This window comes from Procambarus clarkii, chromosome 20 (assembly GCF_040958095.1).
Source record: "Procambarus clarkii isolate CNS0578487 chromosome 20, FALCON_Pclarkii_2.0, whole genome shotgun sequence".
NCBI lineage: Eukaryota > Metazoa > Arthropoda > Malacostraca > Decapoda > Cambaridae > Procambarus > Procambarus clarkii.
Genome location: NC_091169.1, coordinates 25404396 through 25424282, shown reverse-complemented (window position 1 = coordinate 25424282; position 19887 = coordinate 25404396). Strand labels below are relative to the sequence as shown.

Genomic DNA, 19887 nt, shown 5'->3' with positions numbered 1-19887 from the left:
TATATATATATATATATATATAAATAAAAACTACAACAATACTATTACAGTAGATGAAACATTTCCTTTGGTACAGATAAAAGTTTTTGTAACATGTAGAGCCATGGATGCATTTCTGCCAGCAGTGTATCTCCTTATGGCAGTACTGTATAAACAAACACTACATGAATAGCAAAAACATTTGAGATAAACTTCACTGAAAGGAAAAACAATTACTGTACTATATTCTTTGTTAAAGCTTGGCAGTTGTATAATACAGCCAGTTAATACCCAAAAACACACACACACACACACGAAAAGAAAGGAAATTAATGATGTTTCGGTTTGAAATGTCACAAGTTTCCTCTCTTTTCATATTTGTTGGTTGGATTACTTTGTTTAGGATAGTTATATTGACATTCTCTGTATATAGACGATTGTTGAAATGGCACTGCGATGCATTCAATTACTGTACCGATAAAAAGATCCATGCACATAAAATACATTTAAGAAGCAACACAAACAAACTGAAGTGAACTACAGTAGTTGTCATAAATTATTTTAAATCCAGTTTTTGTATTACAGTATTATTATTACAGAGTTGAGACCCTGGGTCCAGGGACAGCATTCATTAAATATAGTAATTTTTGTATGCTTTGGACATCTTACACATACAGTACCTGGACTTGCCATCCTAGCTTCTTGATCATTCCTGTACAAGCAAACTAATTACATTTACAGTACATACAAAAATGCCACACAATCTGCCTGTCTTAAAAAAAAAAAAATTAAGAAAAGAAGGTGCCAAGTCAGAATGGGTATATAGCACTGTGCTACAGGATATTCAAGAGATGCGGGACATAATTCACAATGCCAATATGAGAGACAAAATCTATGGGCTCACCATAGCCCGTGTTACTCGGAACTTCTTGTTCCAGGTAGCGAATCTTTAACAACAACATCATCTTGTATGTTTGTTCAACAATGAACAAACATACAAGATGAGCCATGTCAAAGGAGTCAGATTCAACAAGGATATTATCGAGGGGTATATAATACAAAGCAATAGTAGGAAAGTAAAATTCAAAATCCTAAACACTAGCACATCCTACAAGGCAAATGACTAATAGGAGAACAATGCAGATCTGACAGTAGGGTACATTTATCTGCTCCATTAAATGCCCAATGAGTTAATCATGTATAACCAATTTGTACCCTAGCCAGAAACATTTCCCACTTCCCATTTCAGTGAGAGGAGTAAGATCAAATAAAAAATGCATATACAGTACTAATCATCAAACTTTCCAAAGGTTTCAGATTGTGTTATGAATGAGGCTAAGAAACATAGTATGGGATTTGCTTCTAGTGTAAATTTATCACATGGCAAAAACAATGTGGAGAAATACAAAAATGCTCATCACTGGCCCTCTTCATTATAGGTACGTGCTGATCTCACTTTCATCTGACTCATCCTTGTACAGTACTGTAGTATGTTAACTAATTTTTCATTATAGTACAGGCAGCAGTCTAGTAAAGTAAATGCAACTATGTATTACAGTGCTAAACGTTTATTTTAAAATAAAATTTAATAAGATTTTACTATGCATAAAAGGTAAGAGAATAACTTAAAAAAGATGCCTTAGCACTGGTCTCCCGGCATGTTTGCACAACTATGAGGGCCATCAAAATTAGCAGCACCTCTAATACATTTTATCAGGGACATGAAACCTGTGCATATATATTACAGTATACAGAATATATATGTATACTTTAGGATTTCATCGAGGTTCCCCCAAGGTTGAGCTACTGACCCTCTCCAGGATACACCCTCCACAACAGTTGCTGTGTTCTGTGTAATTTACTGCCATGTGAACAGCGGCATTCAGTGAAAGGAAATGTGCCCAACCATTTATTCCCACCCCAAGAATCAAATCCAGGATCCGTGATTGTGAGTCAAGAACACTACGAGATCCTCGGCATGTTAATTTTATGAATTTACTGTCAAAGAGCCGTATAGAAAGAATGCGATGAGTTTATTTAGCAATTGCACACACAAAAGCTATTTTTAGCAAAACCCAACACACAACAAGAAAAATTCCCCATTACAGCTAACAGTGATGAATTCAATAATGAAAAATAATCACTGTACCTAAATTATGTTAATATATCTGAGAGGAAAAAAGGAGCTACAAGGAATGATAAGTATCATGCATGTTAGCAATACATGCATTTTGCTCTAATACATTTAACTGCTTTCTATAAACATGCAGTTTAACCCATGACATTAGAGTGATGTGATCACTTAACCACAGTACTGTAACTGCCTTAGTTTATAGCAAACAGTCAATTACAGAAATCTTGCAAGGTTACAAACATGTTTTATAATTAGGTAAGTTAAAACAAAGCTGCAATATTTTAGTGCTAGAACATGTACTAATATTGCATGTGTCCATGGCTCTTAAAATTCAATTATTTCAATCGTTCTATTTCACTTGTAACATTAATCATGAAATACAGAAACAGTCCACTCTCCCATGTCTCTCATAGGGGGGGGTAGAAATAGCCTAAGCTACTTTATCCCTTTGAGATGTATTTTTTCTTGTCTCAATAAACATACTTGAACTTGAACTTGTCTGTCTAATATACATATACATATTATATAATAATGGATCTTCAATCACAGGAAGAATTGAAGAGAACTACTGTATTATAGAATTTGCATGAAACATCAATTTTTAACACACAAAATAGCCCACAAAATTTACTTACAACAATTCACATGTATTAATTTTTACACAGGTCATTCCATTAACAATAAATATAAGAGAAAGGAATATATTTGTCATGCTTCATGTTCCTGTACTTGTGCATGGAAATCAAGAGTTAGTTGTGCAAGAGAATTAGCACACTCTTATACTGTAAGTAGGTTATTTGTATTGTTATAAACAATGAGAGTAACATTAAGCTTTCCACTAACAAATAATTAAAACATAAGAATGAAAATTTAAAAGTCAGTAATATGAAATAAACAATTTAAAATAAATAAATGAACTGCCTATTATATAATAAACAGTCACCCTGCTTCTACATTGTACCATATAACACGTTTCTGCAGATATACAGTTACGAACTTGTACAATTATATTTTTGCATTACGGCATCAACAAAATGTTCTAAAACTACTGCTGGGTTATAAGATGCGTCCACAAATAAGTATGAGGGGAATGTTGACATTACAAATGAAAGTGGTGAATTTTCAATGCACAATGTGTGAGTTATAATGTTTTGTATGCTTAATTTAATTTAATTTTTAAATTACAAGTAACAAAATGACTCAAGTCATTTACATAAAACACAGAAATAATTATTGCACCCTGATATTCAATATACATCTTGAGAAATGCATTAACTTAAAACAATGTAGCAAGGGGTAATATTTTTTAGCATGTGTGTTTTTTTAAATCAAATGTTGAATGCAATGAAATACCCTTTTCTGGTGGAGCCATCACCAGCTTCCCGAGCAAGCACTGTCCAAGCTTCAGGAAGATACACCAGACCTCTGTGATTTACCCTTGCTTACTGGGAGCTTACTGGGAGCTTTGGGAGCTAAGACTACAATCAAGCTCTTTCTGCAAGGTGAGGAAAGGGGCAGGGGTTGTGGGGATCAGTGATCAATCCAAAATTGAGAAAAAGCCCTACCAGAAAGCACAATTGCAACAAAACAAGCAATTGCTTGATGAAAATTAGGTACCAAAAGGTAATGAAATTAATGAAGGCTCGATGAAAATTAGGTACCTGACTCAAGGTCGGCAAGGGTGGGTCACAGAGGCTAGTGAATCTCCGTAAAGTTGTGCGGTACCAGCAGTTAGCTTGGAGAGTTACTGAAGGGGCTCTCTCAGAAAAAGACTTCTAAATTATTATTCAATTACTGAATAATTAATGCTTTACTGCTATATGTAGCACCTTCACTTACCAAGTCTCACCAAAGACTGATTGATAAGAATAGTTGTTTAATTTAATCTTTAACAAAAGCTACATAAGGGAGAATCTTGAGCAAAACAGTTAATAATATGATTTTACCATTCCCTCTTTTGTATACTGTACTTTCATTGCATTATCAACTTTGATAATCACTTGAGGACACAAGTTTGGTGTTATGCTAACCAAATCTAACCTGTACAGTGGTAGCAGTTACTGTTATATGCATGGGAATCTCCAAGCTAGCAAGGTTCAGGCTACTACTCTCAACTGAAATTTTGCTGCATACTGTGACAAAATTAACCACAGGTAATAAACAATAAAGTTTTATTTATTTTTAATTTAACAAATCTAGAGATAGATCATAGATGTTAAAGTCTCGAAAAAAAACTGGACAAGAGAAAAAGCCGTATTGGTAAAAGTATAATAATTTTTCTATGGTTTGGTCATAACAATATATTTAATATACCATAGTTACTGAAGTTCACAAATTTCTTTTAGTGATGTTATTACTAATGACAACCTGATGTATTCCACTAAACGGTATTTATATCATGCGTACTTGGAAATATAATAGACAATACAGTGTACAGGGGTACCTCGGTTTAAGAATTTAATCCGTTCCTGGAGACTGTTCGTAACCCAAAAATTTGTAAACCGAAGCAAATTTCCCCATAAGAAATAATGGGAAATGAATTAATCCATTCCTGACTCTCCAAAAACTTCACTTCAAAGTAAATCTTATACCTAATTCACCCAAATCTTCCTTACAAAAGTATGTTCAAGTTATTACTTACCCTTGCTCATGACTGCTGTTGACATATGGAAGATGGTGAGGAGGAGGGAGGAGGAAAGGTGTTACTGTTTGGAAGGGGAGTCCCTTCCAATATAACATCAGGCAGAGAAGATTTCTCTGGAGTGCACTCTCTGGCACGTTTTGCCTGCATACCACTAAGTCCTGGTTGTGGCTCACTGCTTGATATTCTCACTTTTCTCACAAGGAAATGTTCCATTGAAGAGTGTTTTTTCCTTCTTTGCAACACTTGTCTGTAGTGAGGCATCACATTGTCATTAAAAAGATCAATGCAATGGCCTACTACAGCTTTATCTGGACGATTCTTTTCAGCAAAACTTTGCAGTCCTTCCGATACTGCACACATTTTCTTAATTAATGAGGAAGGGACATTCTCTACTGCCTCCTCTTCCTCCCCCGAAGATTTGTTGTACTGCCTAGCTAGTTCAACAACACGAGTACCATTTTCATGCTTACGAATGATCTCTTGTTTTTCCTCTATGGTCATTCTCACATGTGATTGCTTGCCTTGAACCACTGGTTCAAGGGACCGCTGGCTTTCCGCTGGCTTTCTTGGGACCCATGGCAAGATATACAATAACAACTTTTATGCTCAAATGGCCAAAAATACGACAAAAACTGTAAATTCTTGTGAAGAATTCAGGCGGGATAGTCACTGGGCGTGAGGCACTGGTAAACTGAGGCGCGATTGCAGTGCCACCACGCGCTAGGTTGGCCGTATGCGTATAAACAACCTCGTATCTTGATGCAAAGTTTGTATCCCGATTCAAATTTTCCGAACAAATCGTGCTCGTAACCTGAAAAGTTCGTAAACAGGAACGTTCGTAACCAGAGGTACCACTGTACAGTATATCTTATCATAAAGTATGCAATTCTCATTTTCATCTTCACATAATGAACAAAAACAATTTTTTTTTTATAGAATTCAATATTTCTTTGCTTCCAAATGCTATTCACGTGGATAAATAGGCATGAAAACTTAATACGAGTCATTAAAAATTATATTCAGAATTATGAAAAAATAATGATAGACAGATATTCAAAGTCTAATTAGGAAGTGGTTTAGATTAAATTTATTGCGCAAGACAAAATTTATTGCACAAATTTTAGGCTCACATTTGCATGTGATCACCACTATATGTAATAAACTAAGTTCACAACATTTTGTTAGCATTCCTGTACACTAGCAATGTAGACTCTTTTGTATAATTAATAAATATAATTAATGAACCACAAAAATGCATGTAGTATGTTTTATACTACTGGTGTAAATGCTTCAGGAAAAATATTGAAACCTCAACAATGGCATTCTGCTCTTCTTGCTTCTAGGATGACAGACAAAATTCAATAATTTCTCAGGCTCTTGGAACTGAAACAGTGATCTCATCAATACTAAGAGCAACTACATGAGAAATATAAAGTAATAATAATTGCAATACTGTCTAAATAAATACCTACCCCAATAATACTACACAAGTTACATATTTAATAATCTCAATAAAATGTAATAATTGTGTCGAATGTCCTGAAATACTTATAATATAAAAGCAGAGGATAAATACAGTATGATATCAATTAATGGCCACAGAATCCAATATTTAATATGAAGGTTAATTAATTAAAAAACACAAATGATTAAAATGTGATATAAAGAAATAAATTTAAATTATTAAAATATAAACTAAATAAAACTGTAAATAATCCTATTTTTTATAATCAGACATAAAATATCTGAATGCTAACCCAACCCACACATGAAATGAAAGGAAACCGATGACATTTCAATTCATCCTAGACCCATATCAAGTTGAAACTACAATATGAATGAAAGATGAGGAAGCCATTACAAGGCAAGAAAGATGGTAAGGCAAGTTTTGACTTGAGAAGGAGCCAAAACATCTTAATTTTCCTTTCATGTGTGTGAGTTGGAATGTTTGTTTTCATCCATGTTATTGTGACTTAATCTCTACACCTGAATGCTCTAGTGGAGTTAACCTTATTTCCATCTGTCTAAATGTGTGGTCATTTAAAAGGTTGTATGATACACGTACCGTACTGTGTATTTTCATGACGTGTGCTCATATATCACATATACATTTGCAAACAATCCAAGGAATCTATTGTCAGGCTCATTCATAACATTCAATGTAAAATCTTGTTAAAAAATAAGGTATATGTTAAATACTGCACAGTATTGCTAATGACCATGCACTTAATTTAGTTTGCAATTATTACCAACTCAAAAATTCAATTTACTACTGTCAACAACTAAGCAGCCAGTGTTAACCGTCCTTAAAAAAATCAGCCACTAACTTCAGAGTAAACCAGAAACCAAATAATCAATCGGTGAATCACTGAGAACCAGGCATACATATCATAAAAGCTACTGTCACATAGCAAAACTTAGCAATTGATTAATTATTAAAAAGTTCAGTGATTTTTAATCACCAAACTGACATGATAAATAAGATACAGCACTGTGCAGTATCTGCCATTATTTGAAGTATAACCAGCAAAACATCACATCACTGGTTGTAAGTACCTACAGTGCTACCATTCATTGCCAAGCACACTGGAATTATCCAGTGAATGTATTACAAGCATACATCTTCTATTGTGTCCATGCCTACTGTTAGCATTAGTATAAACCTTTACCTAAATGTAAATGTTAGTGTGAAAATGCTGCTGTTGCAAACACAAAAATCATATTCTTCAAAATCCACTGTGAACTATAAAATATGGAGAAAATAACAACATTGTTGAAAATAATAGTATAGTACAGTATGCAGTCTATATTTCGGTTAAAACACACACACACGCAATTTATTTATTTATATATATATATATATATATATATATATATATATATATATATATATATATATATATATATATATATATATATATATATATATATATATATATATACATATATATATATATATATATATATATATATATATATATATATATATATATATATATATGTCGTACCTAGTAGCCAGAACTCACTTCTCAGCCTACTATTCAAGGCCCGATTTGCCTAATAAGCCAAGTTTTCCTGAATTAATATATTTACTATAATTTTTTTCTTATGAAATGATAAAGCAACCCTTTTCTCTATGTATGAGGTCAATTTTTATTTATTGGAGTTAAAATTAACGAAGATATATGACCGAACCTAACCAACCCTACCTAACCTAACCTAACCTATATTTATAGGTAAGGTTAGGTTAGGTAGCCAAAAAAAGCTAGGTTAGGTTAGGTTAGGTAGGTTAGGTAGACGAAAAAACATTAATTCAGGAAAACTTGGCTTATTAGGCAAATCGGGCCTTGAATAGTAGGCTGAGAAGTGCGTTCTGGCTATTAGGTACGACATATATATATATATATATATATATATATATATATATATATATGTATGTATGTATGTATGTGTCGTACCTAGTAGCCAGAACGCACTTCTCAGCCTACTATGCAAGGCCCGATTTGACTAATAAGCCAAGTTTTACTGAATTAATATATTTTCTCTAATTTTTTTCTTATGAAATGATAAAGCTACCCATTTCATTATGTATGAGGTCAATTTTTTTTATTGGAGTAAAAATTAACATAGATATATGACCGAACCTAACCAACCCTACCTAACCTAACCTAACCTATCTTTATAGGTTAGGTTAGGTTAAGTAGCCGAAAAAGTTAGATTAGGTTAGGTTAGGTAGGTTAGGTTGTCGAAAAAACATTAATTCATGAAAACTTGGCTTATTAGGCAAATTGGGCCTTGCATAGTAAGCTGAGAAGTGCGTTCTGGCTACTAGGTACGACATATTATATATATATATATATATATATATATATATATATATATATATATATATATATATATATATATATATATATATATTTATTTATTTTAACTCAAAAGGTTATAAAAAAATTTGGATGTGATGTGATGTTTCGCTGGTGATTAATATTGTTTGCACTTAGATGCGATACTGTAGTATTGTATACAGTATTTGTAATTACTGCAGTTTATGTATATTATGATGCAATGGCTCGTAAGCATAACAATCAAAGAACTGAGTGAGATCCACTCCATCACCCACAAAAAGTAATAAAATTTGTAAAAGCAATGGTAGCCCAAGAGCAGGGAGACCACAGCTGGTCGTACATGCTACGTTATCAGCCACAGAAAATCTTTTAAGCAAAGAAGATTCTAAACCTTCAAGTTTCCAATCAATACAAGAGGATCCTCCAGTCATAATGAGCTTGTCCAGTATTGGAGACAGGCAAGACTGGCTGTACAAGAGACCAGTGACCCGACGGCCATTCCAATACAGCACTTGTGGAGCAATACGGGATCTGTGATCACAAGAGGATGTTATACACTCACCATCCAACATGGACTACAAATTTATGAAATATGCCCCTGAATTTTCTTATGATTAATAATGAGAGCATTTGTATACAGTATCACTGAAATTATTTTTAACGTTTAGGCTTATCGGTACAATTCATCTAATAAATATGTCCCTAACATTTACCATAACAAATTGGATATACTGTATATATAAAGAATAATATGATGAAGAATTATATAACATCCACTTCATATTAATCCCAGAAGCATCCATAACAAATTTGAATTATGTAACAAAAACCAGTGTTTTATGTAATGAAATGCCTTTTTCTGGAAGAGCCCCAGTCGATCCCTGAAGCTATCACGCTGAGATGGCTCCCAAATACCACGTCACATCAGCAGCGAAATTTTGTTTGGCCTTCTGGGAACCAGAGCCAGAACTTGGCGGGTGACACTGCCACCCCACTGAGATAGCATCCAGACAAGTCAGTGAACCAATACAAATCACTTCTGCTGGGTTCAAAGACAGCAAAGCCTCAAAACTGCCAAATGAATTTCCTAAACAAGGTAAAAAAACGATCTAATCACTCTAAAATTACCAAGAGCTTCTTAATACCAACCTAACACCAGTCTGGAAAAAAAGAGCTGGAGCTCCAGGTCTTCCACAGCCTTTCAAGCCAATTCTGGTGCAGATGTGAAGAATACACACACCAACCCACAAATTTGAAAGGGAGGAAAAAATCTGGAAGCCACCGGGCTCATCCAGAAAGAGGCATTTCATTACATACAGCGCTGGTTTTCTGGGGAAGCCCCTTATGGCTCCTGAAGCTAACTAACCATGGAGAAGAAAAACAAGGGACTTACCAGTGAGGAGAAGACTCTGCAGGTACTCAAGACGAAGAAGAGAGAACTCTCTGAGAGAAATGACCTAATGCAACACTGGCATGAGGAGGCTTGGAAGCATTAATTAAATACCGGCCCATTGCGACCCTGTTAGACCACCAAAACCCTCGTGCCCGAATATCAGCCCAGGACATGTTAGCAAGTTAGCAAAGACTGCTGCAAGAGCAGCTTACCTGTATCTATGAACATCATGGACATGAGGGTAAACTGCAGGTTGGCTGGACTTAAGGAGCCAAGTTCTGGCGTTGGTCCTGATAGGTCAAACAGAACTTCCGTGGCTAATATTACCTTCTAGCATGGAGCAATCTCAACAAGATAGCTTCAGTGAGCCACCGTACGGTCTCTTCCCAAGAAAAGTAAAAGAAAAGCAATGTAAAAGGAGGAAAATTCCACTTTAAGTCAATATGAAAAGCTCTATTCTCTGCAGATTAGATTACAGTACTTCCTAAAGTAAGAATCTACTCTGATATATACAGTACAGGCAGGATGTTATTCAGGCACTGGTGTTCCAGAGAGCTTATCAAATTTGTCTGCACAATTATGTAAAGTGCTACAGAGATACTGGAGAAAAGTTCAATCCAGCCAAAAATTTCCATCAGATAAAAACAGATAAAAACATATAAACTCAAAAGCACTACAAAATCATTAATTGTAATCACAAGTGAGCAAGTGATGCTTCAGACTAGCACATCACCTTCACTACTAATAGGTGGCAGCACCTATGTCAGCCCAGAGTTAATGCACCTGCACCCAGATAATGTCACATTTTTCCCCCAAACAAATACAAAAACTGCCCACAAGACAATGTGTAGGACCAAGAGAAAAGGATCTTTTCATTTTGATTCCAAGCCTTATTTCTCAGCTAACACCTTTGATTGCACAGTAAAATTAGGCCTCAGATAATGATGTACACACAAGTACTTTATAGGAAACATGATAAGGAATGATATAAACCAATGCTCTCCTATCAAATTTATATGATGTGGGAGTGGATCACTAATTCCTTTGTGCTTCTGCCCAGCCTGAAGTCTAAAATTCCATCTGGGTAGCGATTAGTCGCTTCTGGAACTTTCCTTAATAAGGTTGTTAATGATATAGTGGATAGAGTTTGTTTCCCCGTCGTGGAGTCAGTTTGAGTCTCTTAGTGTTCAGGTGAATGAAATGTTTATTATCCACGTCTTTAATACTAAAAACAGCAGTATACACAATTGGCTTAATTAGGATTTAGAACTATTTAAAGTATATACTACAGGTATTTGGTGTAGCAGATATATAAATGAAAACAATATAATTAAATACTGGTACTGTACATACTTTGTTGCTCTTAAATTGATGAGATGTTTGATGCATCTTTTAATAGTCATCTGTGATATCAAATGAGGATTTGATAGTGCTTTGAGTCTTTATGGAAATACTAATGATGGTTCTGAGCTGAATTCAATTTTTTTTCAATGCTTTCCTGGCACTTTTTATGATCCTGCAGATATGTTTAAAAAGATCACCATGGTTCCAGTGCCAGACTCTTAATGAACCCTGTCTATGGTAAAGTGGATTCTTATCTTCTGAAGCAACCATAGGAAACAGGTATATTTCTATATCTTTAATTATCTAATGAGCCATGTGTGTGTACAATACAGTATATCTATGTATGCTTACATATCTATATACCTATCAATTTATGTGCGAATATATATATACTGTACATTATACTGTGCATACAAAGGAGTCTCTTCCAGTAAAATTATGTTCACCATAAAAAAATTATAATCTGAACCCATTTGGGTAAATTTACCAGGAACTTAAATAAGTGCAAAATACTGTACTGTACTGTTTAATAAAAATAAGGTTTGAGTTAATATGAAAAACTTTCTGAACACTCATTTAGTCGCTTCCTAAGACAAGATAGTTTTGTTTTATAACAAGTGTCATACACAGTTACGCACAATGACAACAGTGCTACAAGAAATGTTTCAAATGCCCTTCGGGGGTCATTGAAGGTAATAGTCACTAAAGAAAAGCTAAATCCAGTCAAACCCCAAACAGATAACTTGAAAAAAGAAAGAAGAAGAATAAACCCTTCTAAATCCTCCCTTGGGATCACAAGTGACTGCCACATCAGAGCTTGTTAGCTGCTTCTTTACTATTCTGGTCAAAATCAATGACACTCATCGGGTGGCAACACCATGTACATATGTAGGCATCTCAAATCTGGACTGCTCCACATGTTTCCCGATTTAAATTATATATTCTAGGTACAGGGAAGATATGAGAAGATAGAAAAGACTGGGAACAACAGGATGATTCTACTCAGAGAAGTGCTTTTTATATTTACTTGATGGAGGGTGGGGGTGAAGAGGGGTATAGGGTGGAGGTGGTAAGGTGCAGAGGGGGTGGGGAGGTGGGAGGGGGGGGGTAAGAAGTAGATGGGTTAAGAGGCAGAGAGGGTAAAGGGTAAAGATGGGAGGGGGGCAAGCTAGCTGGGTAAATGGAGGACAACTTATGTAAGGCACATCTTGGACACCTCCTGTAAGTGGTAGTGCAAAAAGATGCTAGAGGGTACAAAAGTATGTTGCACTGCATGACTGCATGATCATAGCCATGTGAAACAATGAATCTTACCTTAGTGAACAACCAAATATAACAGCTCACAACTAATGGAAGGCAGCAGATGATGCAATGGACACTCTTCAATTATTTATTTATATCCATGTACTATGTGTTAATTAACTTATGGGTTTGTGTTTATTCTGATTATTATAATGCACTTTTATGTACTTGCACTTAGAGCCCCAAAAGACTTCTGTAACAGTTTCTGGCCACTGTGAGCAAGTGCCATTTCACACCAACCTGCTCCCTCTCTAAAGAGCAGGAAGCACATGAGGGAGTCAAAAGATTATCCCACTGGTGGAGGCTAATTTCTCATAAAAATGGGTGTTTCACAAAAACATCCAAGACTTCCTCAGAGAATATTTGGCAATTAGGCAACTACCAAACAAATCTGAAGCAACAGTGACACCAACCCTAGCACCTTCGTCATCCACAACCAGATGTTTGCCAGAGCCCTGAGGGGCATGGTCAGCCACTTGACTGACTAACCTAGTCAGTCAGTCCTAGTGCTAGGGGTAGAGGAGAGGTGAGGAGTAAGTGGAAGAGTAAAGCAAGGTCAGCTCTGTGAGTAGAGCTCACATTAGTGTTGCAAGTGTACATAAGAGATTATGGCATAATGAGAAGTACTAACAAAAGTACTTCTCATCAGTACAAAAAAAAAGTAACAAGAAAAGATACTAACCATGTTAAAAAAATTAAATACGGTGGGACCAATTACCCAGGTCAACAGGAAGTCTTGACACAACTCAATGTACAATCATATGATCCAAGTAAAAACAAAATTTCATTGTTCCTTCCCTCACCCTCCCTCCCGATAGGCTCGGGTGGGTCTCACAGTCCTGGTATAATTCTACCAGGCTAGGTAGCTCCAATGCTTGGGGAGCTTCTGAGTGGCCCACCAGAGAAGTGTTTCATTACTTTCAATGCTTAATTTATACTACTCTTTCAATTCTTGTATAACTTCAATACTATTGGTATGCCGTTAACCATACCCTCAAATCTGTTTCTGTATTGTAAGTAAGGACTTTATAGCTTATAGTGTGGAGAGCCAGGGCAGCACAATCACTATGCAATAGTGCTTACCAGTCAGTGGCTAGAGTGGAGCGAGACCCAGCTCTTCATTGCCTGCCTCCTAGCTGTTTATACCTGGCATGCTAAGTACAGTACCTCTCTCAACATTAATGTTTTCATCATATTTCTTTTTTAAAGTTATGGATGGAATTGGCTTTAAATAATTTCTTTCTCTCAATACATTTCACTTGCTAACCTTACTACCTTGCATCTCTTGACTCAATTGCATATCCAGCTACCACTAATCTCTCCTTGTTCTATCTGGTTTATAATTTAAATAGTCTTCCTTTATCTACTTTGTTTATTTCCCTCGAGATCTTGTATTGATTATGGGAAAGGAAGGTCTAGTACTTTTATGCCCTGCCTACTAGCCTTGGTGTACCTGCATATAAGCATGCATGTGCGCGCCAACATGTGTTTGCAAAATTAAAATGTCAGGGAAATTTAATTAGTTAATGAAACAGTACTTAATACTTATCAACCTCTATAAAACTTAGCAATTAACATACAACATTAATGTAGCTTTTTTTTCTCTACTCTTCAATACACAGTACAGTACATTTGTTTCCAAATAGGTCAATTTACAAATGATCTATAAACAAATTTAACTAACATTTATTCACAACAGAACCCTCCAATCATATTCCATGATTCCTGAATATGTCACAGGGAAAACAGGAGGTGGAAACATTGTCCATTGGCCACTAGTAACCTCACCCACCATGGCCGTGCAGCCGTAGGGAACCTGTAGGGTCAAATTCCTAGTTATCAAATGAGAAACTCTTCTAACAGAAAGCCAATGGAAGCAACAAATTGATACATATGAAACCATATAAATACAGTACACAAAAATCAAATAACTAAGAATTTATAAGCAACAAGTCACTAGGTGTTTATTAGGCAAAATCTACATATATGCACAATACAAAATATATATTTAAATTGCATCTTGCAAAAGTTTTGAGCATACAAATAAGGCTTTGAGTGTACTTGAAAAGACTTCTTTTTAAGTAGGACACACTGCTGCTATCTAAGACTTGATCCTACTGATCCCACTGACTAAATCATGATCAGTCAGAGCAAATTCAGCATAAATGATTTATTTAAGCAGAGAACTGTTCAAACTGTACATGCCAGATCATGTTGGCAATAGGGAGACTGCAGAATACTCAATCCAGTCTGAGTTCGCATATACATTACACTTAAAGCCTTTCCAAGCACTACTTAGTATCAAAGACTAGCAAGCACTGCTCTAGCTAACTGCCTGTTGGCCCCACCCATCACCTCACCTGACAGCCTAGCACCTACAACTGCAACAAGGTTATCTGTCTCAAATCTACTTATATTCTGAATTGTCCCAGAATGACTCCAAATCACAAGGAAGTAGATGTTGAAATGAAGGCCTGGGAGCAACTGAGTGTTCTGTGTAGAAAGGAACTACACAAGTACTGTACACTCTAAGCCTGATTTCTGAGTTATACCACTCATTTGACAACCTTAGGCTAGGCTCATGGTGGCACAGACAGGAACTCTTGATAAGGTTGCAGGTCACAAATGTACAGAATGAGTTAAAGAGGTCCTGAGCTCTAGTATAAGCAAAATATATCACTATGTGTGAATGACTTCAGGTGTGGGTACAAGAGAACAAGTGCAACAAATAGAATATGCAAATAGAAGTACCAGGCAATACAGTTAGAGGAAAAGGAATATTCAGATCATGAATTTTGAGAGGCATGGGAATAACAGCACAAACACAAACCACTAAGATGGCCTAAGCAGGCCCAAACCACATGTCTCCTTTACTGGCAGAAATTTAAATTTAAGAGAGATGTACAAAGATGTCTCCAAGAACAAAGAGAAATCCAGGTTGACCAAAAGCAAGAGTTAAGAATTAGACTTGAGTATGAATGAAGCAAAGGCCAAAAATTTATAATGTTGTAAATCCAACACCTGATCCAAGGATCAAGTGAGCTACAAAAGTGAAAGAGAAGAGAGGATATTTGACTAGACAGATAAACCTGTAACACATTTAACATGTTGCATATCCACTGACAGATCATCCTGTCTATCTCCAATTTTGAAGTTACCGGATGAAAATGAGAGAGGCCCCCCTGTTAATACATTAGAGACCCCATCAATGCTGACCACTTAAGAGGGATAAGTCCCGAGAAGCATGTAAGAAGCCACCCATGAGTCAGTGATGAGCATAATAATGAAGTAATTTGTCCAGGTACTTCAGCCAGATGTAATCTATGGAATGCATCATGTAGGTAAAGTTAAAGCTGCCTGGGAGGCTTTTAATCTTCCAGTGTAAATGTAGAGGTAATCTCAAGAGGAAATAATTAGTCAAGATGCACTAATATAATAGGAGCTACATCACATGGGGTGGATATACCAGTAAATAAGAGCTCTTATATAAGGGTATATAGAAATAGGAGCGGCCTCATATGGAGTGGACATAAATAGGAGCTCTCATACGGGGTGGATATAAAAAGGGGCTGCCACATATAGGGTGGATATAAATAGGAGCTGCCTCATATAGGGTAGTAGGCATCCATCAGTCTCAGGAGACTATGGAATTGCATTCTGGTTGTCGGTCTGGAGTGGCCTCTCCAGGGCGCAAAGCCAGAGTAAGTTGATGTGGAGGAGAAGCTGTTAACCATGCAGCAGGTCCCCCCCTCTCCATGGCGCCGAAGGTCTCCAATGGAAAGGCAAACGCCAATACGATTAGTTCCAGGGCAATTGCAGGAACTGTGAGCTCCGGAGTTGACCTCAAAGTTGATGAAAAAAGGCACAGGGACTCCAAACCCAGAGACCGCCATGGTTGTGGCCAGAGGGGGGAGGGGGGGTGGATATAAACAGGAGCTGCTACCTCATCTTGGCCAACATGCCTTCTGGAGTTGTCGTTCTGCGTGTTCTTATCATACCAAGCAGCAGAACAGATAACTCAAGCAAGTTGGTCAGTTTAAACTCAAGAGAGAACATACATATGAAATGTCCATTAAAAGCATAATACAGCTTGTTGGTCTCTTTAACGTATATAGTACTTAGAAAGATTATATAATGACCAAACCACACATCAGAAGATGGGGGAGACGACAATGTTTTGGTCCGTCCTGGACCATTATCAAGTGATTGTGACAATCGACTTGATAATGGTCCAGAACGGACCGAAATATCATTGTCTCTTCCTCTTCTAGTGTGTGGGTTGGTCATCATATCTTCAGCCACGTTATTGTGACTCATTGACTGCACAAAGATGATGTACATGAATAAACCTTCCAGAGGTCTTTCTAGGCAAGACTGAGAGTTCCCCAGAGTATCCATAGCACAAGAATCAAATAAAAAATGTTATTCACAAATGGTTGTACATTTATAATTGGGCCTGTTTACATGAAATTATGGTACATTATTTACATAAGAGTTACAATAGCAGCATAGCTAGTAGTTGTTATCATTATAAATTGTACAGTTTTGATTGGCCTGGCAGGTACAACTTTCTTGAAGCCCTGCAGAATGTGGAACCTGCTCTAACTAAGCACGATCTAATCAACACAGCCAGTAGGATCAAGAATTGGGAAGTAACGAAGTGGAGAGCCTAAGAAGAACTAATAGAGATTTTTAATCTAAGGATGTTTAACAGGTACTAAATACAGGTGCATATTTTTGCTGAGATACTTTTCAAATACTGTACTGTAACAGAATATTTAAAATGATTGTGTGAATCATTATAAAATACTTAAGCTAAAATATTGGCAGTCAAAGGTCGTTTAAAGGCAAGGTTACTGCAATTAAGAAGAAACAAAATAGAATAGATAATAGCAAAGTATATAACTGAATTAGAGTATACAGTGAAAATGATGGAAGGGGTGGGAGGGGTGGTGGAAGGAGAGATAGAGCAAGAGAAAGGGGAGGAGTGAGAGGAGGATGGAGGGAAGAGTGAGAGGGGGATGGAGGGAGGAGTGAGAGGGAGAAGGGATATTTATGGACAGACAAAATACTCTAAAGTGTAGACAGGGTTGACAAGGGCAGTTCTTCAAAACACAGGGGGGACAAAGAGCAAGGAGTATATGCTTGAAGAAAGCTGAACATCCAGATGAAACAGAAGGCAACACAAATAACAGGTGAATGGGTTGTGAGATAGTGGAGATTGACAATACAAGAAGGTTTATATGCAGGTATGCTGAGTACTTTAACTTGGTCGAGTCTAGAAAGACTTTGATTTTGATAGTCTTTAGGGACTTTAAAGTTGGATAATGTCACAATGAGTACAACTTAACCACATCAACTTTGATGCACTTCAACTGCCATCTAGTGTACCAATGTTCCTAAGTTTTAAGGAAACTAAGCTAGTGACTAGTTTAACTTTACAGCCTCTAGTAAATCTAGTACACCAATGCTGTTCAGTTTCTAATACCTTAAGCTTGACCTATTTAACTTAGTAGCAACTAGCTTCAGTGACAAGTGCCAATGTTATTAATTTTAATGTGTTGTAAATAATGTTGTAAACAGCTGTTGTTATGTGTGATAAGTTTACCCCAGTAAACTGGTGCTGTTTACTGCTGACCTTTACTATATCCCAACACAGAATAAAGTTGTGATTTAGATGAGGCCAGGAGTGCCCACTATTGAGAAGAGGAGGTCTACACCCCAAGCATTTCATGGGGATCATAACAACTACATTTTCCCTATTTGAGACGGGACCCAGAGCAAGAACTTGGCTCCTCACAGAGGCACAGAGAGCATGGGACAAATATTGTCACCCTCACCGAAAAAGTATCCAAATAGTCCGCAAAGCTTTACAGATAACTGCAAGGTTCATAGGAAGTGAAACCAAACCGACAAGAATGACTCAAATGAAAATGATTTTGCAAATGATTCATTCAAAACAACTAGCTTGAATCCGCTAGTACCAATGGCCACCGCTAGGCGACCAGGAGCCCTGGCCAATAGCTGGATCCATGGTCGATCCAGAACTGATGCCCGACAAACCAATTAACGTGGTAAGGGGGAAGGGAATCAAAGAGCTTGATCAGGGCTCTATCAAAAAGTGGTGTTTCATTGAATTTAATGCTGGTTTTCTGGAAAGAGTCTCTTGTTGGGTTCCTAAAGCTAACTACCACAGAGGATAAGGCAAACGAGGAACTTACCAAGGGAGGTAGAACGACAGCAGGTGCTTGATCAAATAAGAGATGGTGGGTCCCTGAAAATAACTAACCACAGAGGATAAGGCAAACAAGGAACTTACCACAAAGGAAGAAGACCACAAAGCAAGAACTGACAAGTGTTAAGAGGGGTCCTGAACCTGATGGTCCCAGCAGAGGCAAAACAGGCATAGTTTAGGATCTCGCACAACTGCTAGATCAACCGATGAGTCACCCAAGGCCAACCAACACCAGACAGTGATGATGATGCATGGAGAGCAGAGCAGGAGGAGGCAGGGAAAGACATGCCTGACTGGGAATCTCAAACAAGGCCAAACCAGGTCCAAACCTGTGACAGAACCAACTTGGACTTCTGCCAATTCACCAGGAACCTAAACTTGGTAAACTGGGAAAGAACCAGATATCTGGTCATTTTTAAAAGTGAACTGGATGGGGTAGGGGGGCCCAAACCAACCAGTTATTGAGGTAAATCAACACATAAACAACTAAGAGATGCAGCCAGGTCACCACTACCCATACTTAGTAGAAATTCAAGGATTCAGATTCGAGCCAAAGGGCATGACTTTGAAGTGGCATGATTGATGACTCATAACAAAATCTAACCAGCCCCAGAACCTCAGATGAATTGGGACATGCCAGTACACATCCTTGAGGTCCAGGGACACCATCCAAGAATCTGCCTGCAATGCCAGATGAACTGGAGTCAAAGTGGTCATGTGGAAAGTCAGACAGGGAATGAAACTGTTCTGTCCCAAAAATCAAGAATGTACTGTAGGTTTGCCAAGTCCCACTTAGAGACTGAGAACAACCAGGACATCCACAAAAAAGACAAAGTCATTTTAATCACGCCTGAATCCATGTTGTAATGACCACATGCAGCTGAGGAAAAGACTCCTGATCTTACAGACCCAAACTCAGCAGAGGGGATGGGGGGTCTGACAGACTCTACCAAAGGCTAAGGAAGACAACCCAAAAGACTGCCAAATCATAGAACCAAGAGCTGGCAAAAT

At 37.0% G+C, this 19887-nt stretch overlaps 1 protein-coding gene across 4 annotated transcripts in view; it reads right to left on the bottom strand.

The window, feature by feature from the left end:
* Nucleotides 1-19887, bottom strand: part of LOC123755423 (Ecdysteroid phosphate phosphatase) — a 55950-nt gene that overhangs the window by 9204 nt on the left and 26859 nt on the right. The window contains exon 13 of one of the 4 annotated variants that reach the window (XM_045738071.2): nt 8691-9133. The exons of the other annotated variants lie outside the window; for them this stretch is intronic. Coding sequence (XP_045594027.1) covers nt 9008-9133 — 126 coding nt within the window. The 3' untranslated portion in view covers nt 8691-9007. Of the gene's footprint in view, nt 1-8690; nt 9134-19887 lie in introns of those variants that run through there. 4 annotated transcript variants of the gene reach the window in all.